Genomic DNA, 25,744 nt, shown 5'->3' with positions numbered 1-25,744 from the left:
AGAAAAAAGAAAGCAAAGAAAAAAAAATCCCAGTTAATTTTAAAATTGAAAAGAGAAAAGCAGCTTCGATGTTTAAAGACAATTTAAAATATCCAAATCATCGCACGTATACAACAAAATAGCAGGCGCCAGAATTCTATTCTTTAAGTGAGACTTTTCTTTCTTTCTTTTTTTTTTTTTTTTTATTTTATTTAACGCCACGATACAGTTTCTTGTCGAACCCGTTTTTTCCCCTTTTCTTTTGTCCAGGTAAACGGAAATTTTTTCCAAACAAAATATAATTCCATTCGCAGGATATAAATGAGCGATTCGTGGTTCCAAAAATCACGTTTTCATTGAAACGTGTCGCATGACGTATGCATCACCCTTTTGTTGGAGCCCCCCTTTTTTTTCTTTGAAATAAAGCGGAAAACATGTCGAGATTTTCCTCCTAGCGGCACGCTTGGAGTTTCGATTAAGTCACTCGTGCAGTTGAGCTGACAATTTCGTGATTTTTCGTCAACAGGACTTCGAATTTCTTGCATTGGTATCAATATTTATTCTAAGCTTTGGAATAGCTTCCTTCCCTCTGTTGTTCATATTTTCCCCATTCTTTCCTTTCAGTCATTCGTTCTCTCAATTTTCATATTCATTCACTAGTTTTCTCTCTCATTTGTTAATCAGTTTATTTATCTACTAGCTGCATCGCCGGCTTTGCACGGTCAACGTCGAAAATAAAGGTTATGTCAAATGACGACAATCAGGTTTCAATTAGACAGGCTTCAATTAGAAAGTAAAACTTCCCGTCAAAATAATCATTCTTAAAGAAAGAAAACGACAACACAAAAAATCCCGAATAAATTAAACGCAACCCTCCATAAATGCAACTAAAATTCTTCTATCTCCTGCTGGCAGTACCAAAAAAAAACACCTTTCGAATAGTTTTATTCACGCTAATTTAAAATGAGATCGCGCAAACGATAATTTTCTGATATGAAATTCTGTTCTAATAGGCTTAAAAATGCTTTTTATTTTTTTCCCCTTTTTACAGCCTTGTTTCTTTTTCTCTCTTTTTTTTTTAAATTCGAAGGAATTAAATCATTTACAGAGGTATTTTTCGCGGGCTTTCAAATGACGCTAAATTTGAACTGATCGGATAATTATTTCAGGTAGAAAGAGCCGTTAAATGTCATTTTCGGGTCTTAAAATTAAAATTCGAACTGTTCGGTTCTTTTTTGGCTTTCGAAAATCCCCCTCCGTTCCTTCTCGGAGGTACCCAAGTACCTCCCTGCCAAATTTGGTCCAGATCCGACGTAAACTGTGGATTTGTATAGGGGACATATTTAAACATATATTCTTCGTTTTATTTATATTTATATTCATTTGTTGTAGAGATGTGTCGTTTATGAACGAACAGATCTGAATCACCGACTCCTTAAAATGAACGGTGCAGTAGGATCCCCCCTAAAAAGAGAGAGAGAGCTTTTTTTTTCTTTTCCTTTTTTTTAACGGTAAATGGTTTTCTGGAATTTGAAACATTATATATCTAAACCTAAATAAAATATTCTTTGATAACATTTGCATTTGTATATTTTCTTACATTTAGATAATTTTAAATGCTTTTGCTTAAAAGAACATTTCTGTTCAACCTGCAACTTCATTAAATGAACGAAGTTGATCAAATGAGCGAGTTCAATGAAAGGTAATAACAATGAACGGTCCTCTGATGAGCGAAATTTTTGAAAAGAACAATACTGCCGATGATCTATTCATTGCTTCATTATTTGTCCATTTATTTATTTATTGATTCAGCGAAAATTTTTTTAAATAATCAAATAGAAAATATTTTATTTGAAAAAAAAAAACGATGTATGAGGCAAGTAATGACCTAGAGGCAAAATGAAAGTTTTCTTCTTTGTCTGAAAGTATAATGAGGTTGTTTCCTTTAAACAAAAGTACTACTTTTAGTCACTTAAATTGATAGAATAAGCAAAAATAATAACATGAGCCTGGAAAATACTTTCATTTTTCCCAACAGTTATTTTTTAATTAATTTTTTTTAAATGTCCGATTTTTTTTGGTCTTGATGACATCACAAATGATGCATTTTGGCGCATCTTTCTACAGCGTTTCCACGTTATGATAATCAAGAAGCGAATTAAGCATTGCGCTCTACTCTTGCTGTCGACCATATCGTTGCCAATACACGTGAGTAAAGATGAAAATTAAATATTTTGCTCTGTGAATGGCATTTCATCATTTGTGATGTCATCGGCAGAAATATAAACAATGAAAGCGTACCGATTTAAGTTTTTTTTAATATTAAACTTAAGCAAATTATTTAAAAAATGGCCAGATTCTATGTTTTTAAACATGCTCTTTCAGAAAAAAATACTTTTAAATTTTTGAAAACTACCCCATTCACTGTCAAAAGTGAAAAATAACCTTTCAATACAAGTTTTATTATAAAATACAATTCTTTATGACTTTTATTTTCAAAATAAATTTCTAAATTTTTCATTACGTAAAATGTTATTTCATTTTGCCTCCCATTCCCCTATTAGAAATAAAACTAGGAGAAGCTCCGTTTCCTACTCGCTTCGTTCTCCAGCAAAACGTCGACGTTAGCAAATATTGACCAATTCATGTTTTCATCTCCAATTGAAATTTAATGTTTCTAGTTTTAAACAGAAAATCGCAAAATAATGAAATAAAATGAATAATCAAATCTTCCACAGTTTGAAATCAATAGGTGTACAATACGAGAAAATGCGCTTATTCATTGCTCAGTTTTTCTAATCCGGGCAAAAAAAAACTGCTTTAAACCGCATTTCGGTATTTCCATAAACTAAGAAAATAGAGCTTTCTTCCTCCTCTGGAGGATCATCAACACAGAATACACTGCGCACAGTCGCAGAAGCAGAAAGCTGGGCGGCGTCCAACCAGTTGTTTTCTGAGCTCAAGTGGGCCAGACCGAGTTTTCAATTTATTTACAACTCATCATCATGTGCATCGGTGGTTCAGTGGTAGAATGCTCGCCTGCCACGCGGGCGGCCCGGGTTCGATTCCCGGCCGATGCAGAGATTTTTTTTAAACTCCTGTGGGAGGGTAAAGGGCTGCGAATTTTATGTTGTGTGTAGCTTTGTGATGCAAGTTTTTTCACTCGGTTCCGAAAAAAAGAAAAAAAAAAAAAAACGCGAAAAATGCGTCAAATTCTAACATTTCCTTAGTTTACTAAATTCAAAACGCATTTCTTCAAATGAGAACTCATTGCTGCAAATACTGTAATAATGCAAAAACATTTCGCGTCCTTTCAAATTCTGACTCTAGTTTTTTTTTTTCCAATGCGTTTTAATTTTGTTTTATAGTAGACAACAAATTTCTCGTTTGCTAACGTAACTATCATCACATTCCCAGAAATTTCGAGTCAATTTTGATTTTCCACTTTTGAATTTTAATTTTGCAACTGTACTTTAATTTTAATGCATAGCAATATAACAATGATGTAAAACATTCAAATTGAGAATAAATTTACATTATTATTTTCAAACCTCAAAGGTACTTTTTGAATTGAATTGCTAAAGTTTTTAAGGTCTTTTTTTTGCTTAAATGATTTTTAAAGGCATTTGTGTTACAAAAACTATCAAAGTAATGTAATATCTATGTGCGTGAAAAACAGAAATGTCGCAATATAAGTGTTGAGACTCGTAAATACTGAAAACTGATAAATGAATTTGAATGTATATTTACAGATGAGAATATGTACAATTACTTGGATACAATGATGCGTATGTCTAAAAGAGGAATATCGAAACATATTTTATAACTTTCTTATCCAACGTTACGTAATCGTAAGTAGTAGCTTCTTCCATTCAAAAATCTTAAGAACTCAAAATAAACAGTAATAGCTTCGTCACCCGGCTTCGAACGGTCCACCTCGAAAATAAAAGTTATGTCAAGTGACGCGTGCTCAACAATCAGGCATGAAAAAAAAAAAAAAAAAAAGTTAAAAATTCGGTAAAATTTTGAGGTAGATTGCGGAAAAATAACCAAAAAGGAAACATTTTAAATCCTCCGATTATTAGAAAAGCACTAAATTTTATTTCTTCATATTCAAGGAAAAAATGGCAACAGATCTTTCTTTTCAATGCTTTTCTTCACGCTACAAATTTTAATAAAAGCATTGTTACGGAAAGTTGAATTGAAGCACAATAAATAATAATTTGAACGGAGGAAAGCCTTCGAAAATTAGGGATTCTATGTCGAAATTCAAGCTTTATAATTAATAGTTTTTAATTGATATCTCCGCTAATTATTATCGGAAGATTATGTTAAATAGTCAAACATAAAGACGATAAGATTACAAATCCATCAATACCTGGTTCAATGGTCACTGTCGTTCAGGAGAAGAAGCTTGGACATACATACATACATACATACATACATAGGTACATATGCTCAGTTTTTAATTATATACGATCTTTACGAATTTACGAGTCAAGTTGGAAAATAACAAGCAGAAGATATCTCTACATAGTATAAAATGAAGTCTCCAAAAAGCATCTGCATAAAACTCCCCGGCCGATTTCGCTTAAATTTTCACAGTACGTATCTTTATTTCAGCACCGGAAGGGTTTGCAGGCCAGTTTGAAACAAAATCCGAGGAAGAGTTATTTTTTTTAATTCCAATCGAGGTCCAATTTTCACATTAATTCCTGAATGTAGGGGTGAATAATTACTCGCACATATAAACATTACATATCGTTGAAAAGGGTAGAATTTTCACTTTCTACGCAATTTGTTTCAATGCTCTGCCTTAATTACAGCGGGAGTTATATGCGTTTTTAGCTCGATTTTTTTACGCTTAGCTGAAATTTAGGCACTACTTTCTTCATTAAATAAATAAATAAAAAGTGAAGGAATTGTCCCACAATTTTCTTTTTGACACCATTGGAAAAAGCGACATTTTTTACTCCAGATCTATCTCGACCTATGGTTGAAAAAAAAAAAGCTTCTACCTCAAAAAGAAGAGAGGAAAAAAAAAAAAAAAAGCCTTTTTAAAACAAGTTTAAAAAATCTCACGGCCATTCAAATTATTAACCATTATCTTTCGCATTTTAATTCCTTAAACTTACTTTATTTTGTGTTTCCATGGAGGGTTACGCTTTTTAAATCCGTTTTTCTGGATTAAAAGTATTTTATGACATCTGTCGTCATTGCTTGAAAGGGAAATTTTGTATGATGTTTTTTTATTTATTTATCTGAGCCTGATTTTTGAATATACGTCACTTGACACAATTTTTATTTTCAAGGTAGACCGTACAAAGCCGGGCAGGGCAGCCAGTAATATACATGTATTGCGATTGCAGATTTAAATTCAGATTTGAAGTTTTAGTGCTGCCATCTGTTGTCAATGTTTTCATACTGTAAAAGTACGCAATTCGTATTTTAGAATGCATATTTTTAATTTTTATTTTCATTTTTGTTGTGCTCTAGTTTGAGTTGTTCACAAGAAAGCATAGGCGTACGAAAACAGTTTACGCTTTCAGTAATAACTTAATAATCGGAAGGAGAAACAACCATGGGTGCAAGTTTGGTGATGTGTTCAAGACGGAAAATATTTTTAGCCTCTCTCCCCACCCCCCACACACACATGTGTGCTTAAGGAAAAATTTATGAGTATAAGTATTTTAGATTTTAACAATGGCAGTTTTGGAATTTGTGATGTTTAATCTGAATTTTAAGTTTTTGTCTTTTTTAACAACATGGACCCAGTTTAAATTGTAATATTTAAACATTTTGATATAGTCCAAAAATCTAAAAACTGGCAATAACGGGGGGTCTGGAACTCTCCCCCAGAAATATTTTTAAATTGAAGTCCAAAAAACGCAATGGTATTCTATTTTGGTAAAGTTCAGGGAAAAGAGGGGACTCTCAGGGACTCTCTTACATCAAATTTTTTAAACTGATAGTCCCAAAGTCACAATATTGGGCGATCTTCAAAAATATTGGAGAAAGATTGTGTGTGGGGATGGGGGCGCTAGCTCTTCCTGAAATTGAAGCTTTAAAAACGAAATTGTACTCCATCTTTCATAACATTTACACGCTTTTTGAATGCATTTGAAGAGATGGAGTTCAAAAACTCTCCTTCGCCAATATTTCGAAATTGAAGTTCCAAAAACGCAATTTTAGGCGATGGTGGATGATGATAGGGATAAAAGCGTTCGGGGCTCCCCGCCATTAGGTTTTTGCTGTTCGCAAACGTTTTTATTGCAGCAATAAAATCGCTTGGGACAAAAGATTTTCACTTTTGCAACATAAATCAGTTCTGATCGGAAAGTCTACCCAAGATAGCGCGAACAAACTAGAAAAGAAGGAAAGGTGGGGGAATGGTATGGGCGATTATGGGGAAAAAATTCTTTTATAAGATAGCAGGTGGTAAAATTAGCAATAAAAAAACAGCTGCAGGGAAGTAGATATATTTTTTAAACGAAGAACACTATCCAATATTCGTTAATTAAAATAAAAAGATCGAAAATAGTAAGTGAAAAACAAAAACGAAAGGCGGTAAATTCGAAAAATTAGCGAGAATAGCAAGCAACTACGCTGTCTGAAATGCGGTGAGTTGGAAATAACAGAGCTACCTAAAATAGTCTAACTGCGCTAGTTCAAAAGCCACTCCTCCAAAAGCACGTAGCAAAACAAAACAAGCCCATGGCGGAAAATCGAGAGAATGTTGATGTAAATTCGTGTTTATGGAAAGGTCCAGTTATTAAAGCATATTTTTCAAACACTTAATTTTTTTTTAGGAAAAACTGAAGGATAGTCATCGATTTCTTTTCCGTCCCGACCTCCGTCTCGGAAATTTTGTCCAAGACGGATATCCGTCCTGAGACGGAAGGTCTTGCACTTATGGAAACAACTTTTGAATGTTTTGATTTCTCCCTTTTTTAAATCGTCTCCTAAAAATAATGGGCCGTCTACGTAATTTTAGATATGGGCTTAGACATTTTTTTTTTTTTTAAATTTTGAGGCTCTCATAAAAAAGCGAATTTGCTTTTATTATTTAGAAAAGACAGCTATTAAAGGAATATCGTCGATTTCTTTAATGGTGGGAAAAAATATTATGATATGAATTTTAAACGCAGGGAGACTCCAGAAAGAGAGCCAAAAAGGAACAAAAAGGCATATCTCAATCGAATTAATTTCGGAAAACCCTGAAGCAGCATGTTTCAGTCCCAAAAAAATTGAATATTCAATTAGATTAAGAAATTAGGTAAGGATTGCTCGAATTTAAGTCCAAAATTTTTTTCCCACTTCCTTTACAATTTCTCGAGTTTTTACTTTGTCGTTTTCCCAATAAATAATCCTTGTTTGCAAAAGTTTCTTTTATCGAAAAAAAAAAAAGTTTATTGTTTCTTTTTTAAACAATCTTCTGTATTAAAAATACGTTGAAAATTTAAAAAAAAAAAAAATCTTGAATGGGGTAGTTTTCTTTTGTCATAAAGACTACATTTAGTCACTGAAATTGATAGAATAAGCAAAATAAATAAATAAATAAATAAATAAATAAATAAATAAATATAAATAAATAAATAAATATAAATAAATAAATAAATAAAAATAAAAAAATAACATGGACCCAGGAAATATTTTCATTTTCCCTACAGTTATTTTTTAATTAATTTTTTAAAATGCCTGATTTTTCAAACAAGGCGTGGTCTTTGTGACGTCACAAATGATGCACTTTGGCGCATCTTTCTACCGCGTTTCCACGATATGATAATCAAGAAGCGAATTAAATATTGCGCTCTACGCTTGCTATCAACTAAGGCCCCTAAATATACGAGTCGGCGCATCAGCTTAAGATTAGCCATTTTGGATCGGAGCACGTGTTTGAGTAGTTGTCTTTTCTGGGGAGTTATCTCGTTTGGTGATTGTTCACTGTGAACAATTCTTAACGGCACGTGAACTGTTTATTAAATAAAATATTATTTTCGGCGAGTTTGGCGAAATCTGAAACTTTGCTGTGGTAACCCTAGCAGTGCAACAATGAAAAATCCGATCCAAAATGACTAAACTTAAGCTGATACGTGAGCCTATCTATATAACGGCTCTACTATCAACCACATCGTTGCCAATACAAATGAGTAAAGATGCGAATTAAATATTTTGCTCTGTGAATGGCAACAGTGAATGGCATTTCATCATTTGTGATGTCATCGGCAGAAGCGTAATAAATGAAAGCGCACCGATTGAAGTATTTTTTTTTTAATATTAAACTTTGTCAAATTATTTAAAAAATGGTCAGATCTTATGTTTTTTTAAGCATGCTCTTTCAGAAAAAAATACTTTTAAAATTTTGGAAACGATCCCATTGAGAAAATTTTCGAGTTTTTATCTGAAACAACACTAAAAAGCCATATCGTGCCGAAAAAGTCCACTGCACAAAGCCGCGCTCTGTTCGAAATATTGGATGCTTCGGTCTGGCTCTTCCATGTTGTAAATCGAACCCTGTTTGGAAGTTGCTAATCCCTATAAATGCTGTACTAAATTCTCACAAATATGGATATTAGTACTCAAAGCGCTTCTCTGACCACCGTAAATTACTTTTACAATTTTTTGAGCAATCACGATTGCTTATTGTTTTCACTTGACTGTTTTGATGTACTTCGATTTTATTTTCCCACCGCCACCCTCTGCAGCATCACTGTCGACCGGGTCCTCATGATGCTGTTCCTACAGCGAAAGCCGTCTCCAGATTGCATCCATGTCCTACACACACGCGCATACATACACAACTACACACACACAAACACACACACATAAACACACACACAAACACATACACACAACTACCCACACATTCATGCCTGCACACAGACACAAACACATATGCCTATACACACGTACACATCCCCCCCCCACACACATTCATATACACAACTACCCACACACTTATGCCAGCACACAGACACAAACGCACATGCCTACACACACATACACATACCCCCTACACACAAACACACATGCCTACACACATACATATACCCCTACACACAAACGCACAAACCCCCTACACACAAACACACACGCTTACATACACACACTCGTGATTGCGAAAAACATAATCTGAATTCAAAATGTCAAAATTCAAATTAATTTTTCATTTTTTTTTTCTGCCTCAAAACTACTTTTAGACACTGTTATTGCAATTTGACATATCAGTTGCCGAGACGGAAAATTTCAAGCTAAATATTTTCTTTTGCTTGCTAAGATAATGAGAGATTTATCCGTATATACAACTATACTAGTTTAGGAAACTTGCATATTATATGTACACTCTGACCCCAAAAAGCATACTAATTATATTAAAGGTCTACTCACACCCCGTCTCCTTTTTCGATTCAGCACGTGATGTCCATCGTTTTCAATTCCGGAAATTCTGAAAAGGAGAAAAATGATTTTTAGAAATCGAGAAATCTCCATTTTTACTTTACAACAAACACACATACATTTCAAATTTTGTGTTCATTAAAACACAGAAAAACCAAATTTTAGTTATTTAAACAAGGGTTTCAGTTCAGTTAAAAAGAAGGGATGGGAAAAAGCTGGAAATCCTATATGCTTCAGGCATATATTCACATTTAAATCATTCGAATTTGTTTTTAAAACCACCATATTTGCTTTGAATAGTACCAATATGCTTTTCTCATTTCTTCATGTACAATATGTATGGAATTGAAAACAACCTCGCAAAAGTACACAAAATGGAGTTGTTTCCTACAGTCAAAAGTACTATTTTTAGTCACTGAAATTGATAGAACAAGCAGAAATATATATATATATATATATATATATATATATATATATATATATATATATATATATATATATATATATATATATATATATATATATATATATATATATATATATATATATATATATATATATATATATATATATATATATATATATATATATATATATATATATAATAAAATTAAATTGACCCAGAAAATATTTTTATTTTCCCAACAGTTGTTTTTTAATTAATTTTTTTTTAATGTCCGATTTTTTTTAAACAAGGCATGGTCTTGATGAGGTCAAATGATGCATTTTTGCGCATCTTTCTACCACGGTTCCACGTTATGATAATCAACAAGCGAATTAAAATTTCGCTCTACGCTTGCTATCAACACTATCGTTGCCAATACACGTGAGTAAAGATACGAATTAAATATTTTGGTCTGTGAATGGCAACACTGAATGGCATTTCATCATTTGTGATGTCATCGGGCAGAAACATAAACAATGAAAGCGCGCCGATTTAAGTAATTTTTTAAAAATATTAAACAAATTATCATATTCGATGTTTTTAAGCATGCTCTTTCAGAAAAAAATACTTTTAAAATTTCGGAAACGACCCCATTGCTGCACTGTTGTGTAGTTTTGTTAAAAGGCATTTTACGAACTTTAAGTAAAACTTTAATGGTTGTCTTATTTACTTGTGCTTAGAATATCTATACTTCCAATTTCCTTGATAAAAATCTTTTTTTTTTGTCCTGAATTTTCTTCCGGAACATGAACAACAGAATCTTTTTGAATACAAATTGCCTCAACCAATTTATATAAAAGGTTTGCCTCTTAAATACCTGCAAATTACTACTGAAATGCATTCCGAATATTCGCGAAAACAGGTTAAAGAGTATTTTACTAAATTTCATTTCGTTTTTTCATTTAGCCAATAACTAACCTTAACAAATTAGAAGTTAAAAAGCATGACCTATCAACCAGGGCTATGGAGTTCGAGTCGAAGAGCCGGAGTCGGACTGACTTTCGGTAAAGGAGTCGGGGTCGTTAGAAAACAGGCCGACTCCGACTCCGAGCTTTTTTTTTTTCTCTTTAATATTCACTGACTCTCCTAACATGAAATTAAAAAAAAAACTGATTATCAATTGGTTCGTTTACATGTATAAAGGCCTACGAATAAGAAAATGACTGTCATTGGCAACCCAGCTCGCTTGATTATTTATTGAACTTTCAGTAATAGCAGCTATCTATGTTCGACCCCCCAGTTTGCTTGCTTTTTAACTTCCTTTAACTACAAGGAAGTTAACTGTCAGCGAAAGGTTTTATTGCCTAACATTTTCTAAGTAATCACTCTCAAATAAAAATAATATATTTTTTACTTCGATCTCAGTTATAAAATAGTAAAAGGAATGCATCCCTTAAGCAAGTGTTTTTTAAATCTAAAGACTAAAAGCTAACCTAAAGAGCTGTAAGCTTGGTTCTCACTTAAAGGCATGAAATAAAATAAGAATATGATTTCTTGGTTACAACACTCAATAATTGCAGTTGATCTTAAAAACTTTACAGTAAGGTTAATTCTAAAGCAACCAATAAAATAAAAATTAAAAATTGAACGAAGAAGACATGTAGGTATAGTAAAAGCTATTCGTACAAAGCTGTATACTGCCGCATTTAGTGTACGATTTGCCCCGACCTTTCTCCGCAATATAGTGCCCCATTTTCTTTGAAATTTTATTGATAAAACATAATTTAAGATTTATTGTTGATTCAGAATTTTCCAGAATTAACATATTTATGTTTTTTATAAACTCTGAAATTAACTTAGGGTGTCACCCATCGGATGGATATCACTCGAGGCGGACCACCCCTCTCTCAAGAAAGGTTTTTTGACTAAGCAAAAAAGCTTTTTTCTCTCAAGTTACAGCTTTCAAAAATTGAAAGCATACGATTTGATCATCATCTATTTCTTAAGCATTAAAGGGAAGCAAATGAACCCTTTTCAGTTTTTCAAAAAACGGGATTTTTAAGTAATCTCAGTTTCAAAATCGCAACTATTGGAAAATTTGATTTTAAAATTGAATTTCTAACGTTGTATGCATCTTAAGTTTACAGTAAAATACAGCGCGAAAATATCATAAAAAGGAATTAATATTTCAATTTCTATTTTGAAGTTTTTTCCCTTTCCCATGTGGAGGGGAAATTGAAAAATAAATAAATAAATAAATAAAAAATATAGATAAATAAATAAATTTGACAAGTCGGAGTCGGACGTTTCAAAATCCAGGAGTCGGATTCGGAGTCGGCCATTTTCCATCCGACTCCACAGCCCTGCTAGCAACGAACACGATCAGCAGGTACTTACCTCCAGACAAATATGAAAGAATGACCCATATGCAATCACTCACACTACTTAAATCTTACTTTCACCAAATGAGGAGAGATGCAGGGAAAAAAATACACATAAAATTGTGATTATATTATTAGAAGTTGTTTTCTTTTTTTCTGCTACCTATAGCAAATGAATTCTTTGGAAAAGGTAGGTTTGAACACTGTATCCTAGTCCCACTGTAAACAGTTATACTACATTAGATAGAATTGGAAAAATATGTAAAAGCCATGAGTTCTGGGAGGCACCAAAATCCCCTCTAACAGTGCCCCTGCTCCAATCACTAACAAAAATAAAAATCGAATCACAATCGAAGCCTAGATTAGTTATAAACCAAAAACAATCATGCACAATGCATTAAAATACTTAACAATAATTATAATTGGGTCAGAAATGTAATTGATGCAAAGAAACATTTTACGACATTTCTAACAACATATATAAAAAACTCATAACTTTTTAAAAAAAAGTCATTACTTTATTTCTCATCATTTGTTTTGCAACAATACTTGGTTAAAACATGGTTCTTTTACTTTATCAAAAATATTTTACTAAAACCTCTGATTTATTTGTATTCTTTTGTATGATAGTTAGGATAAATAAAGAGTCAAAAAAGTTTGACAGAAATTTAATACAAAATTATTTAAAAACACAGAGTAATACGATAAAGCAGGGTTTCCCAAACTGTGGCCTGCTGACCCTTTGGGAGCCCGTCAACACTTATTAGCGGTCCGCGGCAAAATTTGAAAAAAAAAAAAGTAAATAAATAAAAAGGGTAAATGATATTGAAGAATGCTTTTGCATTTAAAAACGAGAAATACCAACAGCTCGTTTCATTTGCAAACCCCTTTCTTCGATTTTCCACAACCTACCTTTATGACTCTGTATTTTCCATCAACGCAGTCACAAAAACTAAGTAATGAAACGGACTAGATGCTACATTTGACTCCAGTTACCAAAAATTGAACCCAATTTATTAAAATTGTACGAGTTAAAACAACGTGTCACTCTTCAAAATTCGATGCTCAATTCTGAATTTTAATCATTTTGTTACCAGTTGATTTTTGTCTGTTCAATTTGATTTTTGTACACCAGAAATTTTAAATAAACCGCAGCACTGTAAAATACTAAACACTGACCTCGTTTTTTTTTCTCGTTTTTTTTTAATAGCAAAGTTCCCCTCTAATTAGTAATGGCTTGTAATCAATTCAAATTCCGCACTGAATATTATTCTACGGAAGAGATCCGCTGCTAATAAAGTTTTTATATGCCGTGTAAACAGTAGGTGCCGGGTGCGGGGGACTTCGGGATGCCATGCTATGCTATAAAGTTTGGGAAGTCGTGCGAAAAAGTATAGAAAAGAAGTTCGAAAATAAAGAAAAAGAACGTCTCAAAAAACAGGTAAGATAACGGCACCAGTAACAGACATGTGCTTAAGACATCGCTCTCAGGTTAACTCAATTTTCTGAGACTTTAAATGTATTCAGACTTTTTAAACAACGTTTCTCTCATGCAACTACATCTCATCTAACGTTTGGCTGCTTCTGGATCCTCTGAATTAGTTCATTCTATTTTTATTTGCTCAATTTTGAAAAAAGGTCCGTAGAAAAGGTCCGTAAAGTAAAGTTTTCTTTAATTTTTAACACACCGACAATTCTGATGATGTCTAGTAACAGATAGGATGAGTAATGGGCAGAATTCCCTGTTTCTCTTCAAAATGTGCAAAAGTTCTTTATTTTTAGACGCCTTAATAAATTTAAATGAACATGACACCGCGGCTAACCTCGTGGCAGCCGTTCATAACCTTCCACCACTGCCTTGTAAATACAAACTGACTCAAAATTCACTTTGATAACACTAGATGGTTGAACCGTTATCATGGATCGCAGCAACATCAGTTTTACCCGCCTAAAATTCTTATTATTTAAATCCAAACTTACGACTTTCTGTTACTGGACCCTTGTCTGTTACTGGTGCCGTTAGCCTAAATAAATAAAGAAAAGTAAAAAGAAAATCTGTTTCAGAACTCGACTGAAAACTTAAATTAACAAAAACTGGATTGTATTTTAATGAAAACTATAAGCTTTTCATTCAAAGATTGCAAGCAGTTTTACAACAATAAGTCCTCATTTTACTCTGCATCACAGTTGATAGTTCAGCAAAGAAAATAGACAAAAATATTTTTGTTCTAATGCTCAGGTTTATAATCTGAGAAATCTTTCTGCTTTTCCTCCAAGGAAAAAGATAGCCTAAATATACGTGACCAATAAATGCGGTGACAGCTATCGATAGCCCACATCAAATAAAGTGAATTGGTGTTTGCAATACTATCACAATTCAACCGTAAAGTAGAATAAAATGATATGGGAAATGTTTGAAATTGTCCGAATCAGGACACCTTGCCGAGGGGTAGGTTGCTTCGCTAGATCCGAAGATAAATAACACCATCATCTCATCATACACTAACGATGAGAAATACTTTTGTTTACAATCTTTCAACAGTTGACTAGACGCAGTGGTTCCCAACCTTTTCACAACTGAGAACAATTTTATCAGACCCACCTTGACCTTGTCAGTTTGATTATCGGGCTCCTGCCCTATTAAGCTTGTCTAATTTACACAACTCCGATCCCGAGTCCTTTAAGGGGAGGGCCCCTAGTTTCCAATTGGCCGACATGGCTTCTCGTCGGCAATGCACTTTAGTACCCTTTCAAATTCTAAGCGGACCACATAAGATAGAAATAATATTTTTATAACGATTATATTATTATGAGGTAAAATGAGATGAATCTAAAAGTTTTCTTTAATTTTTAATTAGAACTATAAAAATTATATAGATTAATTTTCACTTGCCATTCGCGAACCATAGGTTGAGAGCCGCTGGCCTAGAGCAATGTTTCTTAACCTGTCTTGGATTGGTCCGAGCGGTAACAATTTCTGAAAACATTTCGCGGACTTGGGTGTTCTTTTTTTTTTTTCAAACCATTACTAGATATTGATGAAATGTAAATTGTAACTTTTGATGAGATGGTACATTGATTCTTTTTTATCATTTGCAAATACACTCTATAACAAAAAAATCGATGCACCAAGAAGGAGTGATCCGATTGAGACGAAAATTGGTGGATAGGAAGACAAGGCACAGAATAGTAAATTATAAAATTCTCAGAAAGACTGAATAATTTATGTCAGAGTTACAGTAACAAGTTTAATAAGGTATTGACCCGCCTCTAGCCTGAATACAAGCTGAAGCACGGCGTGGCAAACACCGATAAAGCTCCCGGAGGGTGTCCTGCGGTATTTTCGGCCAAATTCGCTCCAATTGTCGGACAAGGTTATCAACATTCCTTGTAAGATGTAATCGCCATCCCATCCTATCCCAGACATGCTCGATGGGAGAAAGATCTGGCTATCTGGCAGGCTACGGAAGAGTTTGATAAGCTTGCAGACAGTTCATAGCAACACGTGCCGTATGTTATCTGGCATTGTCCCGCTGAAAACTAGCCGGGGGTACTGCAAAAGGAACGGCAGCAAGATAGGTCTTAGGATGTCGTCAACGTACCACTGTGCAGTAAGTGTACCTCTAATTACGACCAAAGGGGTCCAGTTATCAAAGGAAATGGTACACCAGACCATAATGCCTTGTTGAGGGCCAGTGTAGCGTGCAAAAGTGAAACCAGGATCCCCCCCTCTGCCCTGGGTGTCTCCAAACACGTCTTCGATTATCGTCATAACACAGTTGGAAGCGAGATTCGTCGCTAAAGACTATACGTACCCAGTCGGCACCATTCCAACCTGATTGAGCCATGCACCACTGTAATCTGGTTCGGCAGTGTGTAGGCGTCAGTGGCAGGTGACGTAACGGTCGGCGCGAGAGTAAATTTCGTTGTCCCAACCGTCTATAAATGGTCATGATGGACACTAGTGTTTGGGTTGAACGTATGATGGTACATAGAGATTAAGAAAGCGCTGTGACAGCTGATCGGACAATCACTCTGTCATCACGATTTGTTGTGACACTAGGTCGACCGCTGCCATCCTGGCGCTGAACTCTACCATTTTCCACCCGTCATGGCAGCATCTTCGAATCGCCGCATCGCTTCGACTCAAATGACGAGCGATTCTCCGATTTGACCAACCGGCCTCTTTTAGTCCAATGATACGACCACTTTTAAACTCTGACAGTTGCTCATAATGAGCATAAGCCATGCGGCGAGGCATTTTTAAGTTTTTGAAAGGTAATTCGAATCGAAATCAAACCGAAAGTTTCAACTACTGTTGAAGAACTGCTCTTTATATACATTTGCTGGATGTGCAGTTTTGATGCGATGGAGATCAAACTATAGTGCCTAGAAAGAGTAGTGTGCCGATCGGCGGGGAAAAAGTGAGGTCAGATCTGAGGAAAATCCAGGTGGCGCTGCACTCGAGTAGTACGTTATGCTCCTCAATCAGACTCGTTTTAAATCAGCGATTGCATGCTGATTTCGCAGTTTAAAAACCCCGTTTTTCGGATTAAACTTATTTCTGCGCAAAAGACAAATTCTGTAATAAGTGCTAATTGTTACATGGGTGTTCGTTTATTTTTTGAAGCATATAAAATTACCTTATTACCTTATTATAAAACTACCTTACTTCAATGAAAATAGTAGACTATAAGGGCCCATTCATTAAATACGTAAGGGTCCCAAGGGGGAGGGGGGTTGGAAAACCCTCTACGTACCCTTACTTGGGGGGAGGGTCAAACTCATTCTTACATAATATTTTCCAAGTCGATATTTCACATTAGACATTGCGCGGTCAAGTGATTTGGCAGAGATTATGTTCCATTTGCGTCTGGAAGGTAAGAAACGTGTTATGATAAGATGTTTTTTTATTTGTTTTACAAAGAATTTATAGTGTAAAATATAATAAAGGAGTCGCATTGCGTACGGCATGTTTTATTTGTAATTAATATAACATCAAAAAAAAAAAAAGTCGAAAAAACATTCAGTTTAGATTCTTTTCAGTAACTATTTCTTTACGCAAAAGGTTTAATTTAATAATGTGAATTTAATAACGATTCCAGTGATGTAACGATTCAAGATTTGTTATTTTATCATTTTGAAAAACGAAATGGAATCTTACATAAGAATGGGGGGGGGGGGGGGTGAAAATTCTTACGTACCCTTACATGGGGAAGAGAGGGTCAAAAATTGCCAAAATCATCCTTACGTAATTAATGAATGGCCCCTAAGTATTCAATAACAGCGCGTCTCTTATTTCTCTACTAATAATAAAGCCGAGTCTCTCTGGATTTCTGTCTGGATCCCTGTGCCGCGCACAGCGCCTATACCGTTCGGCCGATTTTCATGAAATTTAGTACAAAGTTAGTTTGTAGCATAGGGGTGTGTACTTCGAAGCGAATTTTCGAAAATTCGATTTTGTTCTTTTTTTATTTTTTAATTTTAAAAACAGTTTCCGAAGCAGAATTATCATAAGATGGACGAGTAAATTACGAAATTATCCTGACGTGGAATCGCAACATGGGAACAGCGAATGAACATAGCCAATTGGCGAGAAGTTCATCATCCATTATTTGTAAATATACAGGCTAATCAAATGACCTTTTAATTTTCTCCTTCGGACAAAGTCGTACTGGTACCGCTAGTTACAAAATAAAACTGCTTCTAAATTCTTGAAGCTAATTAAAATTATCAGGGCTTCTCAGTCTGAGTGGAAGAACAGGATAATCTACTTTTACACCTTTGACCAAAATAGTAGCATTGATTTGTAAATTTTCTTCTACTTCAATAATGATCTTTTTATCGTCAATATTATTTTCCACATAATTTTCATTATATACAAAAACTACAATATTTGGAGATTTCTTAAATTTCATACAAACCCAATATTCGTTAGGCAAATTAATATGAACAATTTCATCTATAATAGATTTATACGTGGTTATTTCAGTTTCATCTGCGGAAAGATCAAGTTTTATGTTTTTCAAACAGGGAACATTTTTCTTAACTGCATATTTCCTGATGGACCTTTGCTTTGGTATTTTTTTTTAGTAAATTATGTTGGCAGATTTGGGAAAATTGTCGTAATTGCCTCGTCTTTTAAAAAAAGTTTTCCCGGGAAATCAAAACTTCCTCACCATTTATAATATGCTCATTATGCGTTTCAATAAAATGTTTTTCGAAATGCAGAGCACAAATTGAGCAATATTTATCAAAAACTTTATCTATCCTGGGAATCAACGAGTTCCACTTCTTTAGTTTTTCCTTCATCTGCTGGAGCTTTAAAAAGCGAAACTTTTTCTTTGCATGTTTTGTATCCACTTTTGCACCCTGGTACGAAACAAGATGAAGCTTTACTTCTTCTAATATTAAACTTTGATGCCTCCATTAAAAGCCTTAAACGCTGTTTCATGAAATATTCACGAAATAAAGGAAAAAAAGAGAAACGCGGAACTGAATTGTAACAAAATCCCGCGTCTACTAATGTAAACACCGCGAAATTGAACGTACACCTCGACCGCACTGCCCTCTAGCGGTTTTCATACATTTTGTCTTCAAGAATCGAAGGGGAAAAAGCGCCGATCGGCACACTATTCTTTCTAGGCACTATAATCAAACTATTCCTTCATTGAACACCAAATTTTAATCATTTGCATATCTGGTCAAAACACTCATGCACACAAAATTTCAAAGCAATCGGATGATTGCTTCTTGGTGCGTCGTTTTATTTTTCTTTGTTATAGAGTGTAAATAATAATAATCTAATTTACGCATGTAAAAATGACCGTATGTTTGTGTGAGTGTGTGTTCTTAATACAAATGCAGTTTATGTCGTAACTTTTCCAAATTTGGCAAAGGTCTTTTTGATCTCTTGGAATTGAAAGGGGGAGGGGGGGGGAGAGGTCTTTATACAAATCCAATAAAAACAATGACTTATTTTCTGGAAGTTTAAAAAATCCAAAAAGGTCTAAATTTAAATTTTAAGTCATCTTTTCTACACATTGATGGAAATTTTACACTATTTCTTTTTTCTTTTATTTAAGTCTGATTGTTAAACATTCATTACTTGACAAACTTCTATTTTCGAGGAAGACTGTCAAACGCAGGGCAACGCAGCTAGTTGAATATAAAGAAAAGTAGGGGGAAAGGGGGCACAAGTGAACAAATTTTTTTAAATTTATTTCTCCAAAAATATTATCTCAGCGGAAAAAATGTCCATATAATTGAAGAGCCTTTTCTTTGTGTGACAGAATATTTTGAGATTTTTAAAAAATATATTTCTTCACTGTGTGGTATTTTTAAAAATTGCGTCATTAAAATTTTTCGGAGGGAGGAGGGGTGCTTTTTCGGGTATTTTTTTTCTGAGGGAAGGGCGAATGTCACTGACCGTGCCATTGACATTTTTAGGGGGGGCGGGGGGAGTGTTTTTAGGGGTATTTGTATCTTTTCTCGGGAGATCGGGATATTTTCGGAGGGGGTTGGGGGGGTGCTCCATTGCCCTTTGGGAGATGTACACCCCTATGCCTGGAAACTATTTCATAAACTGTTGAAAGTACTCTTCCAACTCTGTAATATTATATGCAGTATTTAAATAATAAAAATCTTTTGATGCTCTTAAGTACAAATGGGAAGCTTTTCAACAGTTAGGAAATTTATTTTTAAGACTCAAAGTTGCACTTATTAAAAAAAAAAGTCATCCCATTTCTGTCCCCATTCTAAACACTAAATAACATCATAACCAGGACACTAATTCATTTCGAGTGGCTTTAATAGTTTTTACTTCAGGGGTGCCCATCCCCCCCGAAGAAAAAAGGCTCAACCCCCTCAATTTTGCGAAGATCCCCTCCCCCAAAAGCAAGAGCCCCCTAAAAATGAAGTACCCCTCAAAACACTCCTCTAAAAATTTCAATAGCGCAGTTTGCGCCATTACCCCCCCCCTCCCCCCCAGGTTGGCACCCCTGTTTACTTCTTAATTTTGAATGACTGTGCAACATTTTTGAGTTTTTTCTACCGTTTTGTGCCAACAAATACAATACAATATGTCAAAAATGACACATTAACTATTCAATATTATTGGAGAAATCCGAAGTGGAGAATTTTTGTGTATCGAAGTTGAATAAATGCTTGATTTTATATCCTTTGTCACAAAATGGAGTCTCTTCTGACACAATCACAATGCGAAATACGAAGCGACTCACCCTTTGGGATCATCCGCGTATCCATAACTCTTTGAATCCTCCGTAAACACATCATCGCAGTCGGAGTCCATGTCGCTCATGTTTGCACCGAGAGAGGAGAGAGAGCACGTGTTGCTATGACAACTGCGGCCACGCGTGTGATAGGCAGTCGCTTTAACTAGACCAGCCACTCACTTCTCTGCCAGGCGCCGACACTTTCCCACGGCATAGAGTAGCAACCAAATAAAGAGAAAACACCCACTACGCACGACGGGTTCTCCGGGTTGCCGGGATTCGGTCGTTTCCGTCGCCAAGCAACTGCGCCAGCTGTCAGCTGACGCAACCCCCCCCCCCCCCGCTAGAGGTCGAGAGATTTTCTGGAGTTTTTGTTTTATTTTAAAAGGATCACACAGTTCTTGTGCGTTTTTGGAAGAAAAAAAAAATGTAGCTTCTTTCACTTACTGGCTGGTTGGCATTCTCTCGCACGTCCGCTTTCGGTTCTGTTTTCTCAAAACAGCAGCAGCAGCAAATCCTTATTTTTCAAGCGTGAAATTATCTGGTGTTTTTCTTACTTACTGAAAAAAGAACTTCAGTGTTTTCCTCCCCGTACTATTTGCAAGGCACTTTTCATTTGTCAGTATTTGTCAGCACAAACCTGTTGTAATGTGCAATATGCGTGAAACCGTCAAACAACATACAAGAGTTAAATAAAAATCTGAGGACAATACTGCCATGGGCAGATAAACGGCAGTATCTGCAGAAACGAGTTTTTGTGATATAAACGAAACACGGATCATTTCACGTCAAATCACCCAAATTAAATAGTCGGCCGAGCCGTCATGTCTCAGATTTTGTCCATTTTTTTTTTTACGAATATATATCTATGACAGGGGTGTCCACCTAGGGGGGGGGGGACGCAGACTGCGCCATTGACATTTTTTGGCAGAGGGTGTCTTAAGCGGTATTTCCCCCCTTTTTGTGGGGCTCTTGCGCTCGCAAAATTTAGGGGGTGCGCTGTTGCTTTAATGGGGTGGTGGCACCCCTGTCTATGAGATGGGCTCAAATTTATTCTTTTAAGATTTTTTCAATAAAAATTACGTTTTGGAGTTTTTTTTTTTTTTAAATTTCGATTTTGATCACTTTTTGGAGTCACCCCTTTCTGGTAAGAATTTAAAAAATTCTCCCAAATTTCTTTATTTTTCAATCGATTAAACTGAATGAGTTATCAATTTGAAGTTTATACTTCTCTCTTTCAGTATAAACATCAGAAAGTTTTTTGTGAATAGTGGGGTGTTTCCACTCCTTATTTAGAGTCATTATTTATAATTTTTCAATTGGGAGATTAAATAAGTACCAACTAGTACCTGCATCAAAAATTTTTCGTAGTATATTTAAATCATTCTCTTGCTATGTAAAAACAATAATAAAATAAAATAGAGTGGTGTTTTCTGTTGTTTTGAAATTAAAAAAAAAATTGCCGAAAATTTATTTCAAATACAAGTTTTCTATAACTTTTTGCGCTTAAAAAAGGCCAAAAACTTTTCAGAAGATTTTTTACTGGAATGTCAAAGAATAAAAATTAATTTGTATAAATCGTAAATCGTTAAAAAGTTGTTCACTTTGGAGAAAAGAATTGTGCCTGACAATGCTCCTCTACTCTTACATTAGTAATATAGTCCAACTCTAGATTTCTCTAAGGAAGATTATTTTTGCTGATCAAACTATATTTTGAAATCTCTTTGAAACTTATTTTCAAATTGACGGAACTCCTGGTTTTTTCTTCTTTTGAATAAAAGAAATTATGTTCCATCTCCCATCTTTTTAAAAAAGACCGCTATTTTAGCCCAAAAAGGAGTTGAAGAAAACTTTTAAGTTATTCTGCAATTAAGAAAAAATATAAGATTACTTTTAGTTTGAGGGGGGGGGGACATCGTCAGGTGTTACGTACTTTTAATAGGTTCATGTTATAAAACCTTTTCAATAGTTTTTTTTTTTTGTCTATTAATGTCGAATGCCATTAAAAATGTTTTTTGATTTTTCTTCTTATTGTTTGTTTTGTCAAGTCTGAAACGGAGGCTTTTACCCAACTCTTTTCAAAAGTGATCAACTTTTACACGTAAAATTAATGCAAATCAATTTTTATTGTTTGATATTTCAGTATTAATTCTTCTGAAAAGTTTTCAGCTTTTTTTTAAGCTCAAAAAGTTATAGAAAACCTGTATTTGAAGTAAATTTTCCGCAAAGAAAAGTTACTTTTTTTTTATTTGAAAAAAAAAAAAAAAAACACCCTTTTAATTTTTTTCTACATAGCAAGATAATAACTTAAATAGACTATAAATTTTTTTTTTTGATGCGGATATGGTTTGGTATTATATCTCGGAATTGAAAAATCACAATTGACTTTACGTAAGGAGTGGATGCACCCCACTATTCACAGAATACTTTCTGATGTTTATGCTGAAAGAGAAAGGCATAAGCTTGAAATTGATGCCTCATTCAGCTTAATCGGTTGAAAAAATAAAGAAAATTCTCTTAATTCCTACCAAAAGGTGACTACGAAAAGTAATCAAAAAAAAAAAAAAAAAAAAAACACCCTTTTAATTTTTTTCTACATAGCAAGATAATGACTTAAATATACCACAAAAAAAATTGTTGCAGATATGATTTGGTATTAAATCTCGCAATTGAAAAATCATAATTGACTTTAGGTAAGGAATGGATGCACCCCACTATTCACAGAATACTTTCTGATGTCTATGCTGAAAGAGAAAAACATAACCTTGAAATTGATGCCTCATTCAGCTTAATTGATTGAAAAAATAAAGAAAATTTTCTTAATTACTACCAAAAGGTGACTACAAAAAGTGATCAAAAACGAAAAAAAAAAAAAAAAAAACTCTAAAGCGTAATTTTTATTCAAAAAATCTCTAAGAATTAATTCGAGCGTGTCTCATAGATATCTATTCGTAAAAAAAATATGGGCAAAATCTGAGACATGACGGCACATGGCATTAGGCGATTAAACATGAAATGACCCACAGTCGTTCGCATTCAAAGACTATTGACACAAAAGACATTTTGTAAGATGGATTTTTTTTTCATAATCAAATTACCTAATTGTTGTTAATGGGTCGTCTTCATATTTAAATCTGCATCAACTTCAAATTTTTCTATGATAACCCCACTTTTTTTTAATCACATATAGGTAATCGGTATCGCACGTCATTTAACTTCGTATACCAAATTTTATTTCATTTGCTTCAGCCGTTGCTTCACAATTAATTGAGAACGAGCTGATGTGTGCATCACATAACTTCCTTTTACTCCAATTTAATGTCATTTTCTCATTATTGGCAGTTTTAATATGATTCAATAGTTTACACTCTAAATATCACCAACAGTGGCAAAATTGAAACCAGATTTAAAAAAAAAAATTTTTCTTTAATTTGTCGCCAAGTTGGCGACAAAACTTGGTGACCAAAAGACTGGCGATATATAGCCAAGTGTCCAACAAATTATAACACCACGTGAGTTTACATCGAAATTAACAATGATTTCCCCCAAAAAGGGGCAAAAGACCCCCTTTGGAGCACCGAATGCAACCAAAAAAGGGAGGTGCACAACTAGACCCCACTAGGAGTCCACGTACCAAATTTCAACTTTCTAGGACATTCCGTTCTTGAGTTATGCGACATACATACGCACAATACGCACATACGCAAAATACGCACAATACGCACATACGCACATACATACGTACATACAGACGTCAGGCGAAAACTCCTTGTAATTAACTCGGGGATCGTCAAAATGGATATTTCGGGTGTCTGTACATTCCTAGGTACGTATCCACGTGTGGTCGGGTTGAAAAAAAAAAAAAAAAACTCAACATTCATTTGGGTGTGAGCAAAATGGAAATTAAGGCCGATTTTTGGGTGAACGTTTTTTCGCGAATACAATGCTTCCTTTTTTGTAAAAAGAAGTAAAAAACCATCTCGTATAAAAATAGGATGAATTTGACCGCCGGAGCGAGGGTCCCGGTTTGTCCCGTCCCCCCAGCTTATTTTTAACTTGGACGAGTTGTATTGTATTGTTCAGTTGCAGTTAAATATAATTACGGTTCCCTTTTTTTTTTTTAATGTTCTTTTCTCCCGCATATAGCTTTAATCTCATGAATCCTACGTGCATGATGGCCAATGTTGCATAGTCTCCCTCTTTTTTTTCCTATAAAAATTAAAAAACATGGTAGTATTTATTTGAAAAAAAAAAAAAAATTGTCTGTCACGAGTGAACCCCATTGAAAGATTGAACAACAATCTTTAAATCGAAACTATTTTGCAGTTGAAACCATTGGGTAACAGATAGAGAAAATGACGGGTGAAAAACAGGGCCATAATTTTCCATTTTACCGGAGGGGCGGGGGGTCAGAGGGCACACACTCAATGCATATTATACTGAATAACAAAAAAAGAAAAAAAACATCATACATGGACTTTCCAAACCCGGGGGGGGGGGGGCAATCGTCCCTACAGACCCCTGAACGACGGGCCTGTTGAAGGATACAGACTCCTCTTAATAACTTAAAGCCTTGTGAGGACTCGAATATTCTTATATCTCGAAGTTTTCATGGCAGGAATGTTCCCATCAATTTTTCTCAGGGCATACTCCCAGAAATCCATTATGAACAATATGTATATGCGATCATATGTACGTAATATGTCCAGAAATTCTGGAGGGTAAAACCGAAGAGTGATACAGTTCCGGGTTTTCCAGAGAGAAGAAAAAAACTGGTAAAATTAAAAATTCATTTTTTCTTTATGCTTCGAATATTAACTTTAATTAACAACCACTGTAACGATTAATAACTGCTCTTTATTTGCAACTATTAGGGTCCCTTGATGAAAATTCTAACCGGTAGTTAAGTCATTTCATTGCTTTAGGAAAATTTAAAAATGCGATGATAGAATATGAATTAGAAATGAAAAATATTGAAGCTTGAGAGTATACGCTATGTGTCTAAAAAATGTTTAGAGAGTACACGGCGTATATGGGAATATCTCTGGCGGTCTCAAACTCTTGAAAAGGCTGTGCGAACTTCCCATAACTCGAAGGTTTTGGCCGTTCCTTCGAGTTACCGACAGTTGACTGTAGATTACATGCAGGGGCGTGCACAGAAATTTTGGGACCCGTCATAAATGACTTTTCTGGGCCCCTCTCCATATTGTTTACCAATATATTTCATGCCAAGCTGTTAAAATATTGGGACCCCTTCAGGTTCGGGTCCGTGCCAACAGGTGTCTCTTCTCCCTTCCCCCTGTTCACGCCCCTGATTACATGGCACACTAAGGATATATCTCGAACTGAAAGGTAAAGGTCAGAGACCG

At 34.6% G+C, this 25,744-nt stretch overlaps 1 protein-coding gene and 1 non-coding gene across 2 annotated transcripts in view; one reads left to right on the top strand and one right to left on the bottom strand.

Annotated features, from left to right (window-relative positions):
- The window catches only part of LOC129220546 (hairy/enhancer-of-split related with YRPW motif protein-like), a 40,843-nt gene extending 20,267 nt beyond the window's left edge, over nt 1–20,576 (bottom strand). Inside the window, exons 1-2 of the mRNA XM_054854977.1 lie at nt 20,382–20,576; nt 9,367–9,424 (exon numbers count right to left, since the gene is read on the bottom strand). Of these exons, the coding sequence (XP_054710952.1) occupies nt 9,367–9,424; nt 20,382–20,461 (138 nt within the window). The 5' untranslated portion in view covers nt 20,462–20,576. The remainder of the gene's footprint in view (nt 1–9,366; nt 9,425–20,381) is intronic.
- Nucleotides 2,989–3,059, top strand: Trnag-gcc (transfer RNA glycine (anticodon GCC)). The gene has a single exon. It is a non-coding gene; the product is annotated as a tRNA-Gly (tRNA).
- Nucleotides 20,577–25,744: the final 5,168 nt, after the last annotated feature.

Source organism: Uloborus diversus, chromosome 4, assembly GCF_026930045.1.
Source record: "Uloborus diversus isolate 005 chromosome 4, Udiv.v.3.1, whole genome shotgun sequence".
Taxonomy (NCBI): domain Eukaryota; kingdom Metazoa; phylum Arthropoda; class Arachnida; order Araneae; family Uloboridae; genus Uloborus; species Uloborus diversus.
The sequence above is the reverse complement of the archived record's forward strand: the minus strand, read 5'-3'. Positions and strand labels throughout refer to the sequence as shown.